Genomic DNA, 22,706 nt, shown 5'->3' with positions numbered 1-22,706 from the left:
AATAACCTATTTCACAAGTAAATTTCACAAATGCTTATATAACTATGACTTTTCACCAAAATCATATAACTATATTTTCACACAAAAACCACAATTGCTGGAAAACATAACTAATGGATGAAATACCCTTTTACTCTGTATTTTCTATTTTTTATTTTTAGTCTAGTAAGTATTGAAACAATTAAAAGAACCTAGCTTTTTAATAACTCCTCTTAATATGGTAACAACTTTGCATACTGGGTTTCCTCATCTCCATTGATTAATTTCAAGCTTTGCTAATAGGTATTTTAGTTTATAATTCTACATTTTAGGCATTTAGGTAAAGAACATGCTCGTCAGTCGTCCCTCTATCTTACGTTTGATTGAAGTTTTATTGTTGCTTACTTCACCTTTATTTATCTAAATTGTTATTTATAAACTTTTATTTTTTAAAAAAAAAAATTAAGTATGTGAGTCGCAATAGTCTATCTCAAGCCCAAATAATAAAAAAGGAATTGTGCCAACATCCTGCGTAAAAAAGAATAGTTACTACTATTTTAACATGATTTTTGTTACTCTATATATTTGAAATATTCCTGTGTATCTTCAACTTTAGTATTTTTTTTGTTCTTATTTCCTAATGGATATCCTTTTTGTATTTCTTGATTAGGTTGTCTTCTTAATGACAGAATGAAAGTGATATGTGGATGTAAAACACATAAATAATAAAATAAGTACAACTTGGAAAGGTTTTGACAATTGCTATTGGTTCTCCGTGCATAATAATTTACGAATAATTGGTTTGCCGAGACAGAAGGTCACATTCATAATTAATAATGGGATTTTTTCATACCTATATACTATTTGAAACTTCATTACCCTTAATGTTCATGTTTAGCTAATATATACAATCCACCTTAAAAGACTCTCAATTCATTATTTGTGGCTTCAACCAAGGGATTTAGTTACACTCTTTCCTTCTTTCTCTCCTCTCTCCCTTCCTCTCTCCCCTCCTCTCCACATTGCCCCGTGAGACTGTTTGCACAGAGAACCTCACTCCATGGCTAAAGTTGCTTCCTTGCCGAGATAAAGCTGAGCTTTCTGCATTGATGGATAGACCTTGTTGGAAAATTTACCTAGTTTGACCAGATTCTGTTTAATATTGAAGGTCAAAGGGAAAAAGAAAAAAGAAATTACAGCAAGCTATTTTTAAATTCCAATTTGCAGCATCTCAATACTATGACTTACAATAAGGCAATTCATAATTGTTTGAGCTTGAATTAGATCCTACTGGAGCGCACAGCTAAGCTGTATAGTTATTTCTATTGTTTCACTTATTATATTTTGCAAAAAAAAGACAGTAATCAAATTCTCTATGTAAACCGAAAAAGAAAAAAAATGGATGAAATTAAAAATATTTTTACTTAACGTTATGACTATAAGATCCTAGTAATAATATGTACTACTTTATTTATATTCTTTCTTTTTCCGTGAGGAGCTGAGAAAAGTTCTATTTAGAGAATGCGGCAGCGAAACTTATCTATAATTTATCTATAACTTTCATACATTATTTATATCAAGTTATATATAACTATAATATCATACCACTTAAAAAATAATTTTTATACAAATTTTATACAATATGTCTTTTATACATTTTGTATCCGATTTATATATATAGTAAAAACAAATTTCATACAACTAATTATATATTATACAACTTATCCATAACTTTCACACATTATTTCTACCTAGTTATATACAACTACAATATCATACAACTTAAATATAATTTTTATACAATGTTGCTCAACTTTCATACAGTAGTTAAATAAATAAAAATATATATATAAACAACAGAATACAATTTTCTACAGTTTTTCTACAATTTTACTATAATTTCGTAAATATAATGTATATCATGTCTTCTTCTTTCTTCTTCTTCTTCTTCTTCTTCTTCTTCTTCTTCTTCTTCTTCTTCTTCTTCTTCTTCTCCTTTGAGTTTCAATCTGAAATTCAGCCAAAACCACGTCTAATCTTCACCAAAACCCCTCGAAATTAAGATATAAACTCCAAACCATATTCCCAATTGTTTGCAACAATACCCAATCCAAACAAATAATGGTTTTTGAAAATCCAAATTCGAATTCAAAGCTTCAAAGCTTTTTAATGGCTGTCAATGGTGGAATTGCTACTCTCTTTTCCTTTACTTTACAATATTGAACTTAGGGATTGAGAGATAGAGAGAGACGTACAGAGAATTCTCAATTCTTTGCAACAACACCCAATTCAAACAAATAATATTTTTTTAAAACCCAAATTCGAATTCAATGTTTCAAAGCTTTTTAATGGTTGTCATTGGTTGAACCGTGGGTGAGTGCAAGATACGTGGGGGGGAGGGTGGTATGTGGAGAGAGAAATGTGGGGGAGTGAAAGATACGTTAGAGTAATTTTAGGACTCTAATTATTATCATTAATTCCCTTAAAATGTATATAAATTGGGTATATAAAATGTAATTATAGTAAAACTTGAGCAGGGATGGTAATATAGATTCATATTGTGTATAGGAATGTAAAAATTTCATTAATATCATTATATAAATTAAAATAAATTAGTAATATCCTGACGCTTTATATTTCCATTATCTAATATTTGCGTATGTAATTGGAAGAATGAACAACAACAACTCAATAAAATCTCACAAGTGGGGTCTGGGGAGGGTCTGTGTATGCAGACCTTACCCCTACCCTGAAGGGATAGAGAGGCTGTTTCTGAAAGACGCTCGGCCCAAGAATGAGATGATTCAAATTCAAAAGCTCATAACTCTCAATCAACGATGAATTTTTTTCATGTCTTGGGGAGGAAAACTATAATCCTTGAAACTTAGTTTCCAACAATATAATTCAAATGATTCACCATTTAATCAAGTAAGGGAATTTTGATCTTTTCTTGTGGTTTTGCTTGGGTAGGCCTAACCCTATTTCATTCCATTAATACACTTGGAATGTGATTAGGAGCTATAGAGTTATAGGAACTATTTACGATTACTTTAAAAGATGCGAATTCTTACTATCAATTCATGCATTGTCAAAACCTTGTCCGCACGAAGATCGAAGATGTATTGTACAATAATGTTAAAAACAAGTCATTTTATAAATGATTAACAGCCGGCCAATAGACCTTTCTAAAGGAAAAGTCATTTTAATTTAATTTTATAAAAAAATATCCTGCAAAATCCGTGACAGCGGTCTAACACATAAAATCCCCAGATGATTGGATGGACGGCTCAACTATGAAGAAGACTAACATCCAATAAAAATGCTTGACCTTTATCACAAACTGCCTTTTTCACTCCATTTGATATCTGAAGGGCAGTAGGTAAAGAGGATAAGTTTGCTCTCTCTCTCTGTGTGTTTTGATATCTAAAGGGCAGTAGGTAAGAAGGATGTGTGTGTGTGTGTGTGGGAGAGAGAGAGAGAGTGAGAGAGAGGGGGTATTGTATAACAAGATATACAATACCTTTGCTACTATACACAAGTCTCCCAGGGATATGATATTATTTCATATAAAGTAAGATGTAATCCTTTTGTTTAAGATATTTGAGGGTAAATAACCATATTAAACATGTGGCAGTTATAAGATTGACCGGAAGATTTACAGAGAATGCTTGATAAATTTGAACAAAAGACAAGAAGTAAGCCAACATGGGACATGGCCATGTAAATCAAAATATCTCTATGAAAACTGTAATGAAGTTATACCAAACAATATGTATAATCAGATTCATTCCTCAACATGTCCTAATGGAACACAAAAGATGGACTGATTAGTTCTCCAATGAGGTAAATGCAGAAGCAGTTCCTTCTGTAACTTAAAAACATAACATTCCCATTCAGGAACTGCAGCTGAAAAAGTAAGCCAGTCAAATCCATAATCCATTACCTTGATGGGTCTCGAATTTCCAAAGAAACCTTCCGCCAGTTGAAGATCCTTCAGAAACGCAGATCTAAGATGACCTATTTCTGTTTTTTGATTCGAGGAAATTGGAATTACATTTGGAGTTGGAGTTGGAGTTGGAGTTGGAGTTGATCCTTCGACTTTTGTCTTTAAACTGGAGAACTTCCAATGATAGAACTGCACCAACTATCGCACAAAGAAGTTGAATATAAAATAGACCCACCAATTCATCAAAGACTAGTATATATGCTTTTTGATAACGAATACTAAGTCTATATGCTTCAAAGATTGACCACTCATTTTCTTCTGTTTTAGTATGTGAATCAGTATGCTAAGATGACAAAGAAGGCATTTGATATTCTGGTCGTGACATTCGGTTTAAACTTGGAAACTTCTAACTTCAAAAATCTTCCCTATCAGGACAAAGAACTGATGCAAAATTCAGTAAGGTGCTTGCTCTTTTTCATGTTTCACTTTGTCTACTGGATTGAGAAGGAGGAAGAATGACTAAACAGCTAGATATTTCATAAAGTTCACACCAGATTAGGAATATTTATGATCTCCAATGATATAATATTGAAAACCCCATAATAATCTTTTCGAGGATAAGATTAAAGGGAGGTACCTGAAGTGCATGCATTATATTAAGAAATTGGGTCTCAAACAACTCGTTTTCTCGTGCTAAAAGTAGTGGCCCTGACAGTAACTCAAAGTTGTAAGATGAATCTGATGCTGATAAATGGCTAGTCTTTTGAAATTGATGGATATCAAATCCAAGAACATGCAATCTGCCGCAGCGAATATCAAATCCGGACAAGAAACTTGAAGCTTCATCAGGTGGAAACCAGTACATATTGATGGATCCTGGCACGGGCAAATACGAAAGCAACTTTCTATCCCCAACACCCAATAAAGCTCGTGAGAGAGATGAGATGAGTTTAGAATCTTCATCATGAGACACATCACGGCTGAACCACAGAGTAAGTGTAATTCGCTCCCCTTCAGTAATCTGTATGGAAGAATCAGTGAATTAGAGAAAAGAGCTAAGAAGAAAGAAAACAGGGAAACCGAATCCTACTAACATTTTAGGCTGAAGATAAACATCTCATATTTTAGATATTAACAAGAGAGCTAGTATGGGACAGGGCATAAGAGGATGAATATTCTTAAAGTTAATGAGAGATTCATTCAGACGATTCAATCTGAGAGAACGTTGATCTAGTTACAATAAATATGGAAAATGAAATGTCCATATCATCTAAAGAAATGATCAGTGCACACTCTGGAGTTGTTTCCCGACCAAGCTAACTTATTGACCATGTATGACATGATCTCAGATTCTGCAGAGCAAGAGCATCATCTATCTTGGCTCTGTGGCATCACAGACTAAACAGGATTTCTTTAAGTTAAAAAATTTGTCTATGTAATTTGTTACACACTCCTATAAATACCACGCAGCCACAAGTTAAACCAGTTGCTTCTTGATGGTAGACTAGAAACCCGTGTTTTACACTCTAATTAATGCACTTTATGTGTGTTTGAGCTTAAATGATAGTGAATTCCACTTATTACGTGTTTTATGTCTTGCAGGAAGTGATTCCAAGTTAAAAAGTTAATTTGGAGCTTTGAAGTCTGAGTAAAGCGGATGTCAGACGAGTGGAGGTGGAGTACGGTGGTCCCATTGTACAAGAACAAAGGTGATATCCAGAGTTGTAATAATTATAGGGGTATCAAATTACTGAGTCATACCATGAAAGTATGGGAGAGGGTCGTTGAAGCAAGGGTGAGGATGACAGTGTTTATATCAGACAACCAGTTCGGGTTCATGTCGGGTCGTTCAACCACAGAAGCTATACACCTTGTTAGGAGGTTGGTGGAACTGTACAGAGAGAGAAAGAAGGATCTGCACATGGTGTTTATTGACTTGGAGAAAGCGTATGACAAGGTTCCTAGAGAAGTTCTATGGAGATGCTTGGAGGCAAAAGGTGTGCCGATTCCCTATATTATGGCGATTAGGGACATGTATGATGGGGCTAAGACTCGGGTTAGGACGGTAGGAGGCGACTCTGAGCACTTTCTGGTTGAAATGGGGTTACACCAAGGCTCTGCGCTCAGTCCATTCTTATTCGCCCAGGTGATGGATGCGTTAACAAACCATATACAGGGGGAGGTGCCATGGTGCATGCTATTTGCCGATGACATAGTTCTGATCGATGAGTCACGAACCGGTGTTAACGAGAGACTGGAAGTATGGAGACATACTCTTGAGTCTAAAGGTTTCAAGCTGAGTATAACGAAGACGGAATACTTGGAGTGTATTTTCAGCACTGAGCCGGGGGAAGTGGGCGTGGATGTGAGGCTTGAATCACAGGTTATCCCAAGTAGAGGAAGCGTCAAGTACCTTGGGTCAGTTATACATGGGGAGGGGAGATTGATGAAGATGTCACACACCGTATTGGGGTAGGATGGATGAAGTGGAGGTTAGCATCCGGAGTTTTGTGTGACAAAAGAGTGCCAACAATACTCAAAGGTAAGTTCTATAAAGCGGTGGTTAGACCGGCCATGATGTATGGGGCGGAGTGTTGGCCTGTTAAGATCTCACATATCCAAAAGATGAAAGTAGCTGAAATGAGAATGTTGAGGTGGATGTGCGGGCACACCAGGATGGACAAGATTAGAAATGATGATATTCGGGAGAAGGTGCACGTGGCTCCCATTGATGACAAGATGCGAGAAGTGCGGCTCAGATGGTTCGGGCATGTAATGAGGAGAAGCCCAGATGCTCCAGTGAGGAGGTGTGAGCAGCTGGTTGTGGAGGGCACGAGAAGAGGTAGAGGGCGGCCTAAGAAGTATTGGGGAGAAGTGATCAGGCAGGATATGGCGAGACTTCAGATTTCCGAGGACATAACACTTGATAGAAATTTGTGGATGTCGAGTATTACAGTTGTAGGCTAGGAGTTAGTTGAGTCTTGCGTTACTTTGTTCCATTGTGAGCCTAGTCTGGTAAGGTTTTAATCGAAAATTACTAGGGGCATTGTCGTGTCTTAATATTTCCTCTTTTCGGTGCTAGATCTATTTACTAGCCATCATTTCTGCCTTGTATTTTTCTTATGCATTTTAGGTTCCTATTTTTCCTATGATCTCTATGGTGAAACTAATATTCTCCCCTTTTGTTTTTCTTGTTTTTCTTATTATCTTGAGCCGAGGGTCTTTCGGAAACAGCCTCTCTACCCCTTTGGGGTAGGGGTAAGGTCTGCGTACATACTACCCTCCCCAGACCCCACTTGTGGGATTTTCCTGGGTTGTTGTTGTTGTTGTTGTTGAAGTCTGAGTAAAGCCCAAGGAATTAAACGGGGATCGCGTTCGGGGTCGAAGACCAAGTCTGGATGTTAAAAAGTAGAAGAAAAAATTACTCTGAGAAAAAAGCACTACCACGCAGCATGGGGCGCCGCGAGGCGCGGTGCGGCAGTGCAAGTGTGACTGCTCTGTCAGAATTTGCTCTCTGATAATCTCCAAAGGCGCGCCGCATGGTGGGACGCAAGGCGCGGCGCACCTGTGTATTTTCCCCAGAATATTTGACTATTTTCCTGTTTCGGCTTAGAAAGGGTTCCAGACCCACTTCTACACAATATAAATACACCAAAAATACATTTTTGAAAGGACTTTTAACCTACGAAAGATTTGAGAAGCAACTAAGGCAAGGAGACAAAAGAATTCATCAAGATTACAACCAAGAATCGGTGCAATACAGGAGTTTGTATCGAATCATTAGCATTGATGTTTTCAATGTTTTTAAACCTTATTGAGATGAATTTGTCCATTGCTATGGAATAATTTCCCTTAGGGTGTTGATAGATATGGTGTATTGATAACTTGATTAGGGATTCGATTCTTGACAATTGTTTGAATTAATTGATGGAATTTTAAATCGTATTGTGAAATTGTTTATTATTTTGCTCAATCGAAAGAGGAACTTTATATTGAATTTCTTTACATCTTATGCTCTAGTTTAAATTCGTGATTCAACTAGGTAATCGGAAGAGCCTCTTGAATTATTAATCGAATTAGAAAATAGGGAAATATTCGTGAGAAGTTACCCTTTAGACTAAAACAATCACTCTATTCGTTGCAAGTGTTCATTGTGCTTCAATTGGATTAATTACTGAAATTAACGTTTAATCGAAAGAGGAACATTAACTTCAAGTGTAATCTAATTATCTGTTGAATTCGTGAGAATCATCAGTAGAACTAATTCAAGAATTGGTTCCGGAGTCAATTATCTTGCACCTGTCTAGTCAATTACCCTTATTTCTCTCACTGATATTTCTGTGTTGCTCAACTCTTATCTTTTATGATTAATTGATAATTGCTTAATCTTTAGAACTCTTGTCTTTTGTGATTAATTGATAATTGCTCAATCTTTAGAAGTTAATCGTAGTTGATAATCATTCAATCAAGTGTTAATTCTACTGGATAGTAATTAACTAAAGCTAATTCGAACATTGTTTAAATCCAATCCATGTGGCAACGATAATTTAACTGTATTATCTTTGACTAGCTAGCAATAATTTTGTGTTGTGTTTTGCGCTCGTCACTTCTCCTCTCTGAAGTTGGTTGATACATTGATCCATGTGGAAGTGGTTAAAGAATAAGAATATATCCTTTTGCTGTGCCAAACTATAAATTTCCCAAGGCAGTAAGCTTTTTCATTAGAAGAATATGACAAGATACTGCTTGTATCTGGATCTAACTTGCATGTGTAGCATGCCAGTTAAATGTACCATGTATCTTTACAAAATCAGGAAGACAATGTATCTTTATCCAGGAAGAGAAAATAACACACAAATGGACACAGTGAAAGGAAGTGCAAATGCCCACTGAATCTCCTTTCTTGTTTCCTGCCCTTGCTTCTTACAAGTCAGATAACGCTCAGGACTTCTATAACATTAGAGATTGAAGTTTGTGTTCCCTACACAGGAAATTGTGGCCTGTGGCAACTATATAACAGACTAATCTTCCAAATGAATGAAATTTCCGTACTAACTTTAAGCTCCTCCTTCAAAAACATTAATAACTAAATGCCTAAATGGGATGATTGTGAGCTCAAAATGATCAGACAAGGCAAAAGATTAGGTGGGTCATCTACATTGAGATCAAGGAGTCTGCTAAACTGATGCAGCACATACCTGGCAGAGTATTCGACTCTTTAGTTTGTGATCAGCCATAATGGCAGGGCAGTAACAAATTGATACAAAGCAATGCTAACTTAAGGTAACAAGACCACAATCCACCCCCAACAAAATAAGGCAGGTGCAACCATTTAGTTAAAGTGGAAGACAGGTTTAAGCAGGCCATCTAGATTTGGAGGGTTAAGCAACGGAGCATACAAGATAACAAACTGAAATCAAGTCCCTGACAAAATATAAGAGGGTTTGGAGTAAAGTGAAAGACACACAAAGAGGTTCTTTTTTCATAAAAGAAGAGAGAAGATACCTCATCAACAGAATGTATATTTTGGTCATCAGCTGTGTACATGATAACATCCTAATGAAATAGAATTATCATCAGTAAGGAAGAGCAGCCAAAAAGGGGAAAAACTAAAATGGACATATACACAATAGACCAGAATGCAGATAATATATAATTTACATTTGACGTATTAATCTTCACTAAAGAGCAAACGCTAGAGGCAGCTAGCAAACGATAACTTGCATGAGAAACTGACACAGCAAAAAAACTTCCTCTTTCATGATTTACATTAGATTGGAACAAAAAAAGGATTGACATTGCGAGCAACCACACAAAATTCTGGAAAATATAATTTACGTAACTTAAGTAGTCAAATGCACCACCAAATCCATAGATCACTTACCCCAGCCATAGGCACAATGTCTGCAGGTTCTCCATCCTTGAAGTGAAAGATACCACCCTTGAAATCCGCATCATAACTATTTAAATAACACACTGCCTTCAACAAAAGAATTAAGAATTGTCAACTGGAGTAAGCAAATAAGGACCGCAGGATTTATGACTTAGCCAAGATATAACAGTGTGATTCAACATTGCACCATCATTACTTTAATGTTTTCCAAAGATCAAGTATCCAAACATTCTTTAATGTTTTCCAAAGATCAAATATCCAAGCATTCACTCAGAGACCAATATCCACGACAAACCCATTTGATTAATCGTCTCTGTTACCACATTCTGACCTTATGTATGAACTACAAAGAACAAATTACTTGCATCCAGCGCACTAGACCATGAGAAGCTACTATATGGTGCATATTAATTCAATAACTATTGCCATAGTGTAACTTGATATCATGCACAAATGCCATGTCTGATTTCCTGGGTGTTGGATAGGATATCAAAAGGTCAACCTTTTTAACAGGAATTTATGCCGCCACAAGAGCCTAAATAAATTCATTTATAGTATTCTTTTATAATCCCACTCCAAAACTAATCTAATCTTGATGTCCACACAAACCTTTTGTAGCTCTGCCACCTCACCTCCTATGCTAAGTGGGCGTTTGGACATGAGAATTGTAAAATTCCAAAACAGGGTGAAAAAAAATTTTAAGTGAAAATGGTATTTGAAATTCATGAGTTGTGTTTGGACATAAATATAATTTTGGGTTGGTTTTGAAGTTTCGTGAGTGATCTGAGTGAAAATTTTGAAAAAATGTTTTTTGGAGTTTTTCAAATTTTCGAAAATTTTCAAAATGCATCTTCAAGTGAAAATTGAAAATTTTATAAACAAACGCTGATTTCGAAAAAAATTAAAAAAAAATTGGAAAAAGGGAAAAATTTCTTATGTCCAATCGGGCTCTAAGTTGCTCCGACATGGCAGTTTAGGTGCCGCAACTGTGTCGATATGACACTAGTATGGGTGTCGGTATGGGAACTAGGGCTGTGCACGAATCGGATCGGATCGGATTTAGCACATTTCGAACTTGAATTTCGGATTTCGGATTCTAGAAAATGCAATCCGAATCCGATCCGAAATATATCGGATCGGATCGGATTTTAAAGTTTGGATCGGATCGGATTTCAGATCGTATTATTATGCCTCAAAGTTGCAAACTAATATGTATATTTCTTTGTAAAAGGGGCAATACATTAATAAAAATTCGTGTTTATGGAATTATGAGAGTAAAAATTCGTGTTTATGGAATTATGAGAGTACTATGGTAATAGCTTGGAGGTGTAAAGGAAGTATTGACTATCCGAAAGTGTAGTATTTATGCATACCCTAAAAATTTCGGATCGGATTAAAATATACCAATCTGAATCTGATCCGAAATCCTAAATTTTAATAAACACAATCCGAAATCCGATCCAATTCGAAATCTGAAATTCGAAATTGAATGGATCGGTTCGGATTTCGGATATCCGATCCGAATGAACAGCCCTAATGGGATCCGTATCGGATCTGGTAAAACAATTTTGGGTATTTTGACCACGACGGACTGAAAAATTCGAGACAATTTGATTCCCGAAATCAAAACTAAAATTAGGGTAAATTTAAAGAAAATAGCTTACATTATCTAGAAAATCAATCTTTTCATTATCTACAATTTGAGAATAAAAAAGAAACGGTTAAGGGTCTGATTTACCCCTCTACTATCATAAATGGGCCTTATTTATCCTCCGTTTAAGTTTTCTAACAAAAATATCCCTACCGTTATATATTAGGTACATATTTATCCCTTACACATTAAAAACACTCTCCCAGCTTTAAAAATCCACATGGTATCCCCTTATTGGACTAACTGACCCGCCCCATTTTTTTAATTCAAACCCACCCGCCCAATCCCAGCAATAAAACTACACCCACCCGTCCATTAAAAAACCTTTTTTTCATCTGACTATATCTTTCTCTCTCTATCTCCTTCAACTGACCAAGGTCTGTAAATTTTGGGGGGTTATAATTTTGCATCCAACAGTCCATCAAACTGAATTCTCAAGCTTTCTAAGTTAAGCAATATGTAGTTGATTTTAGTTTTTGTGCGGTGGATTTCCTTTATGAACTTTGCAGTTATCTTTACTTATTTTAAGCAATATGCAGTTGATTTTAGTTGAAGTTTGTATGGTGGATTTCCACTATGAACTTTGCAATTATCTTTGTTTGTTTTAAGCAATATGCAGTTGATTTTAGTTGAAGTTTGTATGGTGGATTTCCACTATGAACTTTGCAGTTATCTTTGTTTGTTTTAAGCAATATGCAGTTGATTTTAATTGAAGTTTGTACACTTATTATTTTAGTGCTGCTCTTCCTAGAATTAATATTTTTGTTTTATCCCATTTCATCTCTTCACTCTACGGGATCTAATTTTATGTCCGCATCATTTTGTTCATAATTGTTTACCATTACATCAACTTCTTTTGGTAAATGCTAGTATCAATTACCATACTTCATCTAAACACTATTTAAATTTATCCTAGAGAAAGGGGCACAGGAAAAGAAAATCATGGTTCTCTGTCTACTTAGAATTTTGCAACAAAGCAACACATTCACTAGAAAATATAGAGAATAATATTAAAACATGAAAAAAAGATAGTCAGATGAAAAAAAAAAGATAGTCAAATAAATAAATAAAAAAGGCCTCTTGATTAAGGAGATAAAGAGAGAAGGAGCTAGTCAGATGAAAAAAAGGTTTTTTAACAGATGGGTGGGTGTAGTTTTGTTGCAGGGATCGGGTGGATTTGAATTAAAAAATAGGGCGGGTCAGTTGGTCCAATAAGGGGATGCCACGTGGATTTTAAAATCTTGGAGAGTGTTTTTAACGTGTAAGGGATAAATATGCACCAAATGTATAACTGTAGGGATATTTTTGATAGAAAACTTAAACGAGGGATAAATAAGGCCTATTTATGATAGTAGAGGGGCAAATCAGATCCTTAACCGAAAAAGAAATCCACCATTTACAAGCTATACGTTAGTCATCAGGCATTACACATCTCTAACTGCTGAATTCTCATAATAGACATCAAAACATATTGTCATATTCAAATAATGGCTATTCCCGACAAGCCAACTAAAGTTGGGAACTCTATCTTTCCTTTCATAATCCCCTTCCACAAGCTCACACTAAGTGGGTCTATCACTTTCTTCAAGAACCATGCGCAATCAAGGATCCACTTTGCAACTATATTTACATCAAGCATCATCCTTGAAAGCAAGTCTTTATAACCACTTATCCAACAATGCATAGTTCAAAAGTGAGAGCTTTTGAGAGCTGAACCTCCACAGAGAGACCACCTTTTTCCACTCTACAAAATGATATTTTTTGTCTCCATTTGTTCAATCCCATTGAAATCCCACTATTTTCTCCAACTTATAGACAATTGATGATGGGATGCAAAACAAGGAAGATAGTCCATGGATATACTTGAAAAGGCAGATTGGCTGACCATATTCCCTCCGAGTAACTTTTTATTTCTACCCGTCAATCTCTTCCAAATTTCAAAATCACAGCTTCCGTAATTCAATCTCTCCAAAATTTCCTCAAAAGGCATCTTGAAATATTTATTAGGTAGTGAACCTACCTTGCACCTCAGCTTCTGAGCCAAACTACAAACATCATGAACCAGCCCAACTAGGATGAACTCTAACTTTTTCATGTCGATATGCAGTCCATATACTGCTTCAAAACACTCAAGACTCTGAGGAGGAAGTGAAACTGTCTGGAACATAGTACAAGAAAAAGAGCGTATATGCATGGTTTACGAACCTACAAAAGGTTTCCCAACCTGTTAGCCAACCTAAATCCACTGATGCAGCTACTCTTTTCTTTTCACTAGTTTACTGAAAGACTCCCATGATGAAATGAGACAGTAACATGGAGAGATGATCCTAATCCCCGACCCAAAAAGGCAGCTTGTGTTCCATTAATCATGAAAACAGAAATAAACCTAAGTGAAGAATTTAACTATATAATTATAACTCTTGTGTATACTGCAATGTCGTTTAATCTCTAGGAAGATGCGACACATCTTGAGAATGTTAGTATATTATTATGTCATACCGGATGAACATGGGAAGCAAGCATACTATGTTATCAAAACATTCAATTTTAAGAAACGTGCAAAAATTAATAAATGCATGCTGCAAGAAGAAGCAATACATTGTTCATGAAATAAAACAAAAAATATGTAGCAAATAACGTGGGAAGATACAACAACAAGTCAAGAACGCACCGCGAAATCTCGTTGTTTAAGGTAAGGTCTATTATCGTCACTGTGCCAACCAATGCTTGCTCCTCTACACCAGCTGTAATTCATACAGAACATTAGCAAATTGCTAGACATATTGCTCCATAGAAGTGAAATATTTCTTGCAGCATGAAAAGAATCACATGAAACAGCAAAGTGCACATGACTATATCATTGTACTACATAATTTGTGCATAGAGTGTTCATGTGACTGATAAAAATGCAAAAAAAAAAAACGTCCTACACTGAATTACCTTGACTTTGAATACGTAGTGTACTTGAAAGCATATCAACAAAAATATAAAGAATAAAATTCAACAGAACAACTATTTGCAGAAGTATTTGAAATACATGCAGCTTTAACATATAAATAGTTCCAAGTCAAGCCAAGGTAAGCCCTAAGTAGTCACCCAAGGGTGTAACCTAATGTTCAACGAAGTGGGTGGAGAAACATGAGGTCTCATGTTCAAACCCTAGCGGAGACAAAAAACTACTAGGTTATTTCTTCCTATATGTCCAAACCTTGGTGGATAAAGTTACCTGGGTACCTGTTGTTGGTGGGAGGTGGCAGGTGTCCCATGGAATGAGTCGAGGGACGCGCAAGCTGGTCCAAACACCACGGTTATCAAAAAAAGCCCCAAGCAGTCTTTAAGTTATTAATACCTCTTATTCACCAGACCTTTGTTGTATTTCACCAAATCTAAAAATCTGTCTTTCCCATTAACAAAATCCAGTTACTTAATGCCAGATCAACTTGTGAAATACGTCATGTTCACATATCATTTGTTTTGGCAACATCCAGTTCTAATGGAACCGAAACATTTGAACTATTTGTTTGTGACAATGAAGGCTAAAAACGGTAAAAAGAATAATAATTATACGGTGAGATTGAACTTGCTAAAACCACAAGCTTCTGATGGATTTTATCCAACTTGTATTTGGGAAAATCTATCATCTACCGCTACAAGAGATGTCCTAAGTTCCAGGAAACTTCACTTTATACGTAACTGAACGCAAAGACTTTAATGGTTTCTATCAATTATTATTAATTCTAGAACTTGAAAAGAATATACAGCAACAACAGTCCTCTGTATTCATTCCACTCTATCAAAATAGTTGCAATAGCTTGTATATAAATCCTCTGTATACATTTCACTCTATCCAAGTCCATTCACTATTTAGAGGTTGACTAGTTTTACAAAACCTACATGTTGTGAACGTGGATAACTACAATAATGCTTATGGGCTAGTTACTTGGATAGAGGCTAGCCAAGTTGTTGGGCCTAGGGCTAAACTATGAAAAGGCCAAGGAATTAGATAGCCCAACAAGAGATTTGCTTGGGATTCAGGTCGAGTAGGGAAGCACGTGACAAATGGATACAAGGGGTTCATCGACAGTTTTGGGAATTGTGATTATGCTTAGGCAAAGTCTGTGCTGCTCATCTCTATCTTTCTAGTGTTTGAAACTTATCATCCCCTTCTGGTTATTCTTTCCTTGTTCCTCTAATTCCTAGTTAATTGTTCTTTATTCTATTAGTATTTCGTATTTCAATGTTATTCCGTTCAGTGATTATAATATACAAGTTTGTGTTTGTGTTGAGAAATTGGGTTCATTACATTGGTGCTTTCATTGTTCGTACTCCAACAACAATGATGGTATTGGATCGATTTAGCGGTGGAAACCCAGAGGGTAGGATTTTTCGGGATGAACTGTACTTCACCTACCTTGGCTTCTCCAAGAAGGACTGGTTACCTCTTCCTTACCATTACCTTGATGGCGAAGCTTTTGCTTGGTTTGATTGGCTGTTTCGAAATGAGCAATTTTTTGAATAGAGTCATTTTAAGGAGAAACTGAAGCTGTGTTTTCGCACCCGGACTAGAGAAGCACCTAGTGGGTGCTTAGTCGTTCACCAGCAATGCAAGCCAGTGGAGAATTTTATAGCACGAGCTACGGCTATTCCATCGTGGTGCAACATTAAGACCTCACCCTCGCCTCAATATTGGAATAAGCATTCGGCCAGGAATAACTTGAACCTAGCATACGAGGTTTTCAAGGAAATGTCGGTCACCTTTCAAGGTGATGAAACCAAAATCCGACTTAGAAGATGGCGACTCACAAGAAGCCAGGGTGCTTGATGGAAATCCCACATAAACCATTGACAAGAACTATGTCTCTCCAACTGCTACAGCATTTGCTTGCGATACTGAAGCCGAAATAATACAACCAATTTTCTGGTACCTTTTACTAGTGGAGAGGATGTAGTGCCGAAAGAGATTGCGAGCCCTGCTGAAGTCACACATCCATTTGAAAATGTCATATCGCTTCACATCCACAGGAGTCCATGCCTATGGAAATTTTTTGATAAGCAGTTCATGATGGCTAGTGGGGTCTCAGATATTGAGAAGTATGTTCCTGACAAAATTTTGTTTGTTGGTTATGAAAAACCAGCCCGGGATGAAGAGTTCGCGTTAATAATTAAGCAGCCGTCACTATGTGATTTTCGACTTGTAGTTTCTGGTTGCATAGTACCACATCACCCTACTACTTTACCCTATAAAATATGGGCTATCGAGTTGGATTTAGTATGATTATTATCTATTCATGTTGGACTACGATTCGCTCGATGGACGACCTATGGGGAGATTTGCTTTATTGTCAAACTACATGATGAAATACTATATAGAAATATGGTCCAAGAAATTGTAATTCTATCCAGTTATCCTTGGAAGGGTGGAAGCGAGAAGGGATTCATAATTTCATAGAATGTCTTGGCTAGTGATGTGGTTGGCATCACATACCTCCCTTCTAATTATTCAACTCAACAGCAAGGACAAAGTTGGAGGTGCTCGAACTGCAGGTGGTTGCGGTTGTAGAAATTTCTACTATCAGCTATTCATGTAATGCAATTGGTTTAAGAGTAGATCATGGGAGCATTGAATATCAGAGTGGAACATCATCTTTTGAGGACATGTATTCTCTGCACTTTGTGATGAAACTTGGTGCTAGAGAGAAGCTATTTGATAGAACCATTGCCCAAGGATACTCGTTAGAGAATGATGTTGCTGATAATTTTTGACAGCATCCAACTGTAGTCCCTAATTGCTATTTCATGGTTGTTATGCATAAGAATCTTAAGCCAGAGAAGCCTTCATTATGGATTAATTCTACAATCTATTTTCCCTGTGACCTTGTCCTGCTTGATATTCACAAAGTTTTAGATGGTTGCTGGAATCAATTGCTTATTGGACATCCTAGAATACTTTTCCCTCGACATCAACTTGGGCTTGCTTAATTCTTGGAAGTCTTGTTTGCATCAATTTTTACCTGATGAACCTGGATTAGACTGCCCATTTGATCATGGTTCTGCTGCTTTAATCAGGGTGCAGTCACCTCAGAGGAGGTTAGATGACCACCCTACACTCTCAGATCGAATAGGCAGCATGTGTTTAAGCTTTCTGAGTATTAGGACGACGATCTCTTGAGACTTCTGAAATGTGTTGAATATCATGGACTGTCTATTCATGTGGTTAACAAGTTTGTTACGCCGATTAACCTTCAGTTGAGAAAACATGAGGGAGTTTTTAAATGTCTGTCATGGTTCTCTCTAGATTTCTTCATGATTATTCTAATTGATAAGTATGTGTATGTCAAAGTTAGTTGGTTGGACAACGGGAGAGAGATACTCGATGACAAGAGGGATACTGTGCTTGAGTCTTCTGTACCACAAACTACCATCTATAGTGGTTTCCATGAGATGCTTCTTGGAGCTTTTGAGTCTGTCCAGTCTAGTAAGCATGTGCTTGCCCTTAGTCCTGCCGATGGGAATCTCTCAATTAGAAGAGGAGCTATCAGACGTTTGGGTTTTGCTTATGTTAGTGCTTCAAATACACAGATCTTTGGTAACTCCACTCTTATGCTTGGAGATGTTGTAACGCTTATTGTAACTGCTTCCAATATTAGATTTTTGGATCTGATTTGTGGTTGCTCCTCAATGAAAAGTTTTTCCAGCATACTATAATTGCTTAGATACACCAGAATGGGTCAAAGTTGAAAAGCCCGTTGATTGTCTCTTGCCTTTTGACCTTGAAGACCCATATGTTGACCAACATGGGAAAGCAAAAGTTACGCCTAAAGCTTCAAAGATCATCACAGCCACTATGACTATGCTACAAGGACATACTCTAAGAGACTGGATAACTTTGGGAATAGGACCTCCAGTTCAGTACCAAGCTTGTGTTAGTAAAAAAATGCAACATACTCCTTGGTTTTGTCTCACAAGCAGATTATGGTGATCTGCATGTCAGGAGTAGATACACATTAATTCATGCCTCAAGAGTTAACTGGTACTCTAATAAAGCAAGTGCAAGTAGAGATGATTCTAGTGGAATTCATCTGTAGAATAATAGCTACTTTGCTATTCATTCCAGTGTTTTTGTGGCCTATGAAGTATTCAAAGGGAACACAGGATTTATCTCATTATGACCTTGTCCAAAATAAAGTATACTATGCAGTCACTATTGTTGTGCCAGACATGAATAGAGCTTGGTATAGTGCTTTAATTCTGCTCAAGAGAAATTTGTAGGTGCCTGCCATCCAGTGAACTTCACGCCTATTGAAGTCAATATAACTAGAGCTAGTTTACCAAAGCCTTTGATCCCGAGATTTCTTGACTTGAAACTTGAGGACAAGGTTCTTATTGAGGAGGGGAGTATTGTTGTGAAGATGGATAACTAAGATAATGCTTATGTGCTAGTTATTTGGACAGAGGCTAGCCAAGTGTGGGGCTTAGGGCTGAACTACGAAAGGTCCAAGGAATTAGACAGCCCAACAAGAGATTTGCTTGCGATCCAGGTTGAGTAGGGAAGCACATGACAAATTGCTAAAAGGGGTTCATCGACAGTTTTGAGAATTGTGATTATGCTTAGGCAAAGTCTGTGCTGCTCATCTCTATCTTTCTAGTGTCAGAAACTTCTCATCCCCTTCCGGTTATTCTTTCCTTGTTCCTCTAATTCCTGATTAATTGTTGTTCTTTATTCTATTAGTATTTCCTATTTCAGTGTAATTCTGTTAAGTGTTTATAATATACAAGTTTGTGTTTGAGTTGAGAAATTGGGTTCATTACACTACGCTTAGCGGCAGAGCCAAGAATTTATCCAAGGGGATTCAAGAATGTCACACTTGGGATTTGAAACTGACCTAAAGCAGTTTTTTAACCGCTTCTACCACTTTACTAATATTTCCCCTCATGGCGAGGGGATTCAATTAGCTTATATAATAACCAAAAAATAGTTTTTGCCCTATTTCCACAGGGTAAATTTTCAACCTCCGATCCTGCCTACCTAACTATCCTCTTTTATCCGGGCTGACTATGCTTTGCGAAGCTCAAATAGAGAGAGATAATTTTAAAAAGGATATGATCACATATAATAAGTTTATATAGAAGGGAAAGAAGTGGGAGTTTGAACCTGATTAGACCAGTGAATTCAACAAACAACTCATACTGGCACCCAAAATACTCCTCTGCTTTCTCCCTTAGCCTCTCTATAAAAGCAAAATCAAAAATTAAATAAAAATGACAAAAGCTAAAACATTAGATTTTTCAAGAATTTAAAAAAAAAATACGTAAGATCAAAAAATGAAACCTCGAATAGGAATGATGGGCAAGATGAAATGGGCAGAGTTAGTGGCAATAAGATGAGATAGTGTTGTAGACAACACATTGGGCCTGTACCCTACTGTACAACAGCTCTTGTGTATAAACTCTAACTCCTGCAATTAATTAAAATAAGAAGGAAACAAATTTCTTCACGTGTACTAAGTAAAATTATCAAAAGAATGACTGTTATAAGTTTGTAAATGAGGAAATGGACCTTGCAGAGATCTAAAGGAAGAAAATTATGGAGAATGAGACGGGGGTGCTCGCTGTCTGCCATTTTTGGAAACTGTAGCTCTATGTTAGCGCCTTGGTATTTTGTTGGAAGTGTATGTACTTCTATAAGATGAACCGGGCGGCTTCATGTTTGGGCTGGTCGGTTTATGCTTGGCGGTCCTCTGCCCAAACAACTTATCGGCCCTAGTGTTCTTTGCACCAGGTGGCCAGTTAAATTACCAGTTATTCCGGCCATAAATAAGTTATTACAAAAATTAGTTAATTCATAAAATATTATCGTTATTAGCCAAATACAACCAATATTAGTCGATTAACTATTTGTAGCTAAGAAGGATCAAACTTTTGCTTTCTTTTGAACAGGTATTGTTGGAATAAATTGGGTACATCTTAAGGAGTTTGAATCTCAATTTTAGAATAATCTTGTGAAGTTTTGAGGTGTTTTGAATTGAAAATTCGAAGTAGAAGATGAATATAAAAAAATATATGTATATCACATATGTATCATATGTATATCAAATGTGTATCTATGTATGTCCATGTATACATGCATGTGAGATACATGTGTGACACATGTTTGATATATGTGTCGCAAAAGAATTTTTTAAGCTCGATTTTAACAATGAATTTTGATACCAAACTAGTCCAAGTCACCTCCAATCTTGCTTAAATCTTGTATATTGCCTCATCTATATGTTTTCAACGAATTTCAGCCATGCCCAATGAAATAAATCTTTTTTGACTAATTTTTTTTTAATATTATATATCATTGATAGTGAATTCTGACCCCCAAACTAGTCTAATTCACCTTCAAATTTGTAACGACCCGGCCATTCGTTTTGAGAAATTAAGCTCTCTTCAACGGCGTAAGGTATGGAAAAGCTTCATAATATGAGTATCGACTTGCATGCATGGTTGAATTCAGTTAACAGATGATTCAGAGTCAAATTGGAAGAAGGAATCTAGTTTTGAAAGTTTAAACGGTGAGAATTTGACCGGAATTGGACTTTTGAGTAAACGGCCCTAGAATGGGTTTTGGGTGATCTCAACAGCTTCGTATGGTTATTTTGAACTTAGGCGTCCGTCTAGATTCGGATTTGGAGGTCCATAGGGTAATTTGAGGCGTTTCGGCGAAAGTTGGAAAAATTGAATTTTGGAAAGTGGAGAAGTTTGACCCATAGTTGACTCTTGTGATATCGGGTTCATAATGCGATTCTGAGAGTTAGAGTAGCTCCATTATGTCATTTTGGACTTGTCTGCAAAATTTGGCGTCATTCCAGGTTTATTTGATAGGTTTCGGCACAAGTTTTCGAAGTTAGAAGATTTGGAAGTTCATAGTTCGATTCATTGTGTGATTCGTTGTTTCAGCATTGTTTGATATGATTTGAGACCTCGAGCGAGTCCGTGTTAGGTTATATGACTTGTTTGTGTGATTAGACGGGGTCCCGGGGGACTCGAGTGTGTTTCGGGTGTGTTTCATATCATTTTGGGCTACTTTGGATGCTGATTATCTGATACCTGGTGTTGTTCTTCGCGTTCGCGAGGAGCCTCTCGCATTCGCAAAGAAGAATTTGGCTTCTGGAAGTTTGTTCTTCGCGTTCGTGAAGAAGGAAATCTCGGTTGCACATGTCTGACTTCGGAGGCTCATATCTCACAATCTATAAGGAATTTGGAGATGATCCAAAAATAAAAGTTGTAGCCCTTTGTGTCTAGTTTTTAGAAATTTAAATTAATTGGCATTTAGATTTGCGTACAAAAAGTTATGGTGGTTACATTACAGGTTGTCCGGAGAGAGTTCGAAAATCTCAGCTGCATAGTGTTGACTTTGAAAGCTTATATCTCACAATATATAATGACTCAGGAAATGATCAACCTATGAAACTATAGCCCTTGGGGTCTAGTTTTTCTAACACCAAACCATTTATCATTTAAAGTTGTGTGCAAAAAGTTATGGCCATTATACTAAACGTTATATGGAATGAGTTTGGAAATCGTTGACGAGGAATTTACTCATTGCGAACGCGAAGAGCAACCCCTGGGCATGCAGAATATATTCCAAAATCGAAGGTTAGATCATTTTATTCATATCTTGACTTGTGGAGCTCGGTTTTGAGCGATTCTGTGAGGATTTTTCACACAAATCGATTGGGTAAGTGTTCTTCATCTAGAATCTAACATATTCCATGATTTTATCTTCATTTTCATCATTTAATGTGTGTTTTGGGTTGGGGAAAATGTTAATTTTTGAAGAAAATTCCTAAAATAAAAAATCATGATTTGAGGAACCAAATAGTATCCGAATTTGATAAATTTTGTATGGTTGAACTCGTATCGGAATGGGTATTCGGTTTTTGTAAAATTTGTCAGGTTCCAAGGTGTGGGCCCCGGGGGTCGACTTTTGGACCAATTTTTGGATTTTGTTAAAGATTGAGACTTTATAATCTGAATAGTTTCTTATGTGTTTTATTTGTGCTTTGAAGTTAATTTGGTTAGATTTGAGCCGTCCGGAGGTCTTTTCACCCGAGAAGTGTATTTTAGAGTATCGGTTTATCATCTTTGAGGTAAGTATCTTGCCTAACTTTGTGTGGGGGACTTCCCCTTAGATTTGGGTCTGCTATGTTGATTGTAGTTCGTGTCGCGAGGTGGCGAGTGCATGCTCGAAT

The 22,706-nt window shown here is 36.6% G+C and overlaps 1 protein-coding gene across 1 annotated transcript; it reads right to left on the bottom strand.

Annotated features, from left to right (window-relative positions):
- Positions 1–3,678: 3,678 nt before the first annotated feature.
- On the bottom strand, positions 3,679–20,180 carry LOC107779840 (uncharacterized). Its single transcript, XM_016600336.2, has 8 exons — positions 20,027–20,180; positions 19,799–19,925; positions 19,622–19,697; positions 14,141–14,213; positions 9,810–9,905; positions 9,431–9,481; positions 4,563–4,946; positions 3,679–4,123 (listed from the first exon to the last, which is right to left on the bottom strand). The coding sequence occupies exons 1-8, from the start codon at positions 20,087–20,089 to the stop codon at positions 3,764–3,766; spliced, it is 1,230 nt and encodes a 409-aa protein (XP_016455822.1). The 5' UTR covers positions 20,090–20,180; the 3' UTR covers positions 3,679–3,763.
- Between the last annotated feature and the right edge of the window lie 2,526 nt (positions 20,181–22,706).

Source organism: Nicotiana tabacum, chromosome 18 (genome assembly GCF_000715075.1).
Source record: "Nicotiana tabacum cultivar K326 chromosome 18, ASM71507v2, whole genome shotgun sequence".
NCBI lineage: Eukaryota > Viridiplantae > Streptophyta > Magnoliopsida > Solanales > Solanaceae > Nicotiana > Nicotiana tabacum.
This window is presented reverse-complemented; position numbering and strand designations above follow the sequence as displayed.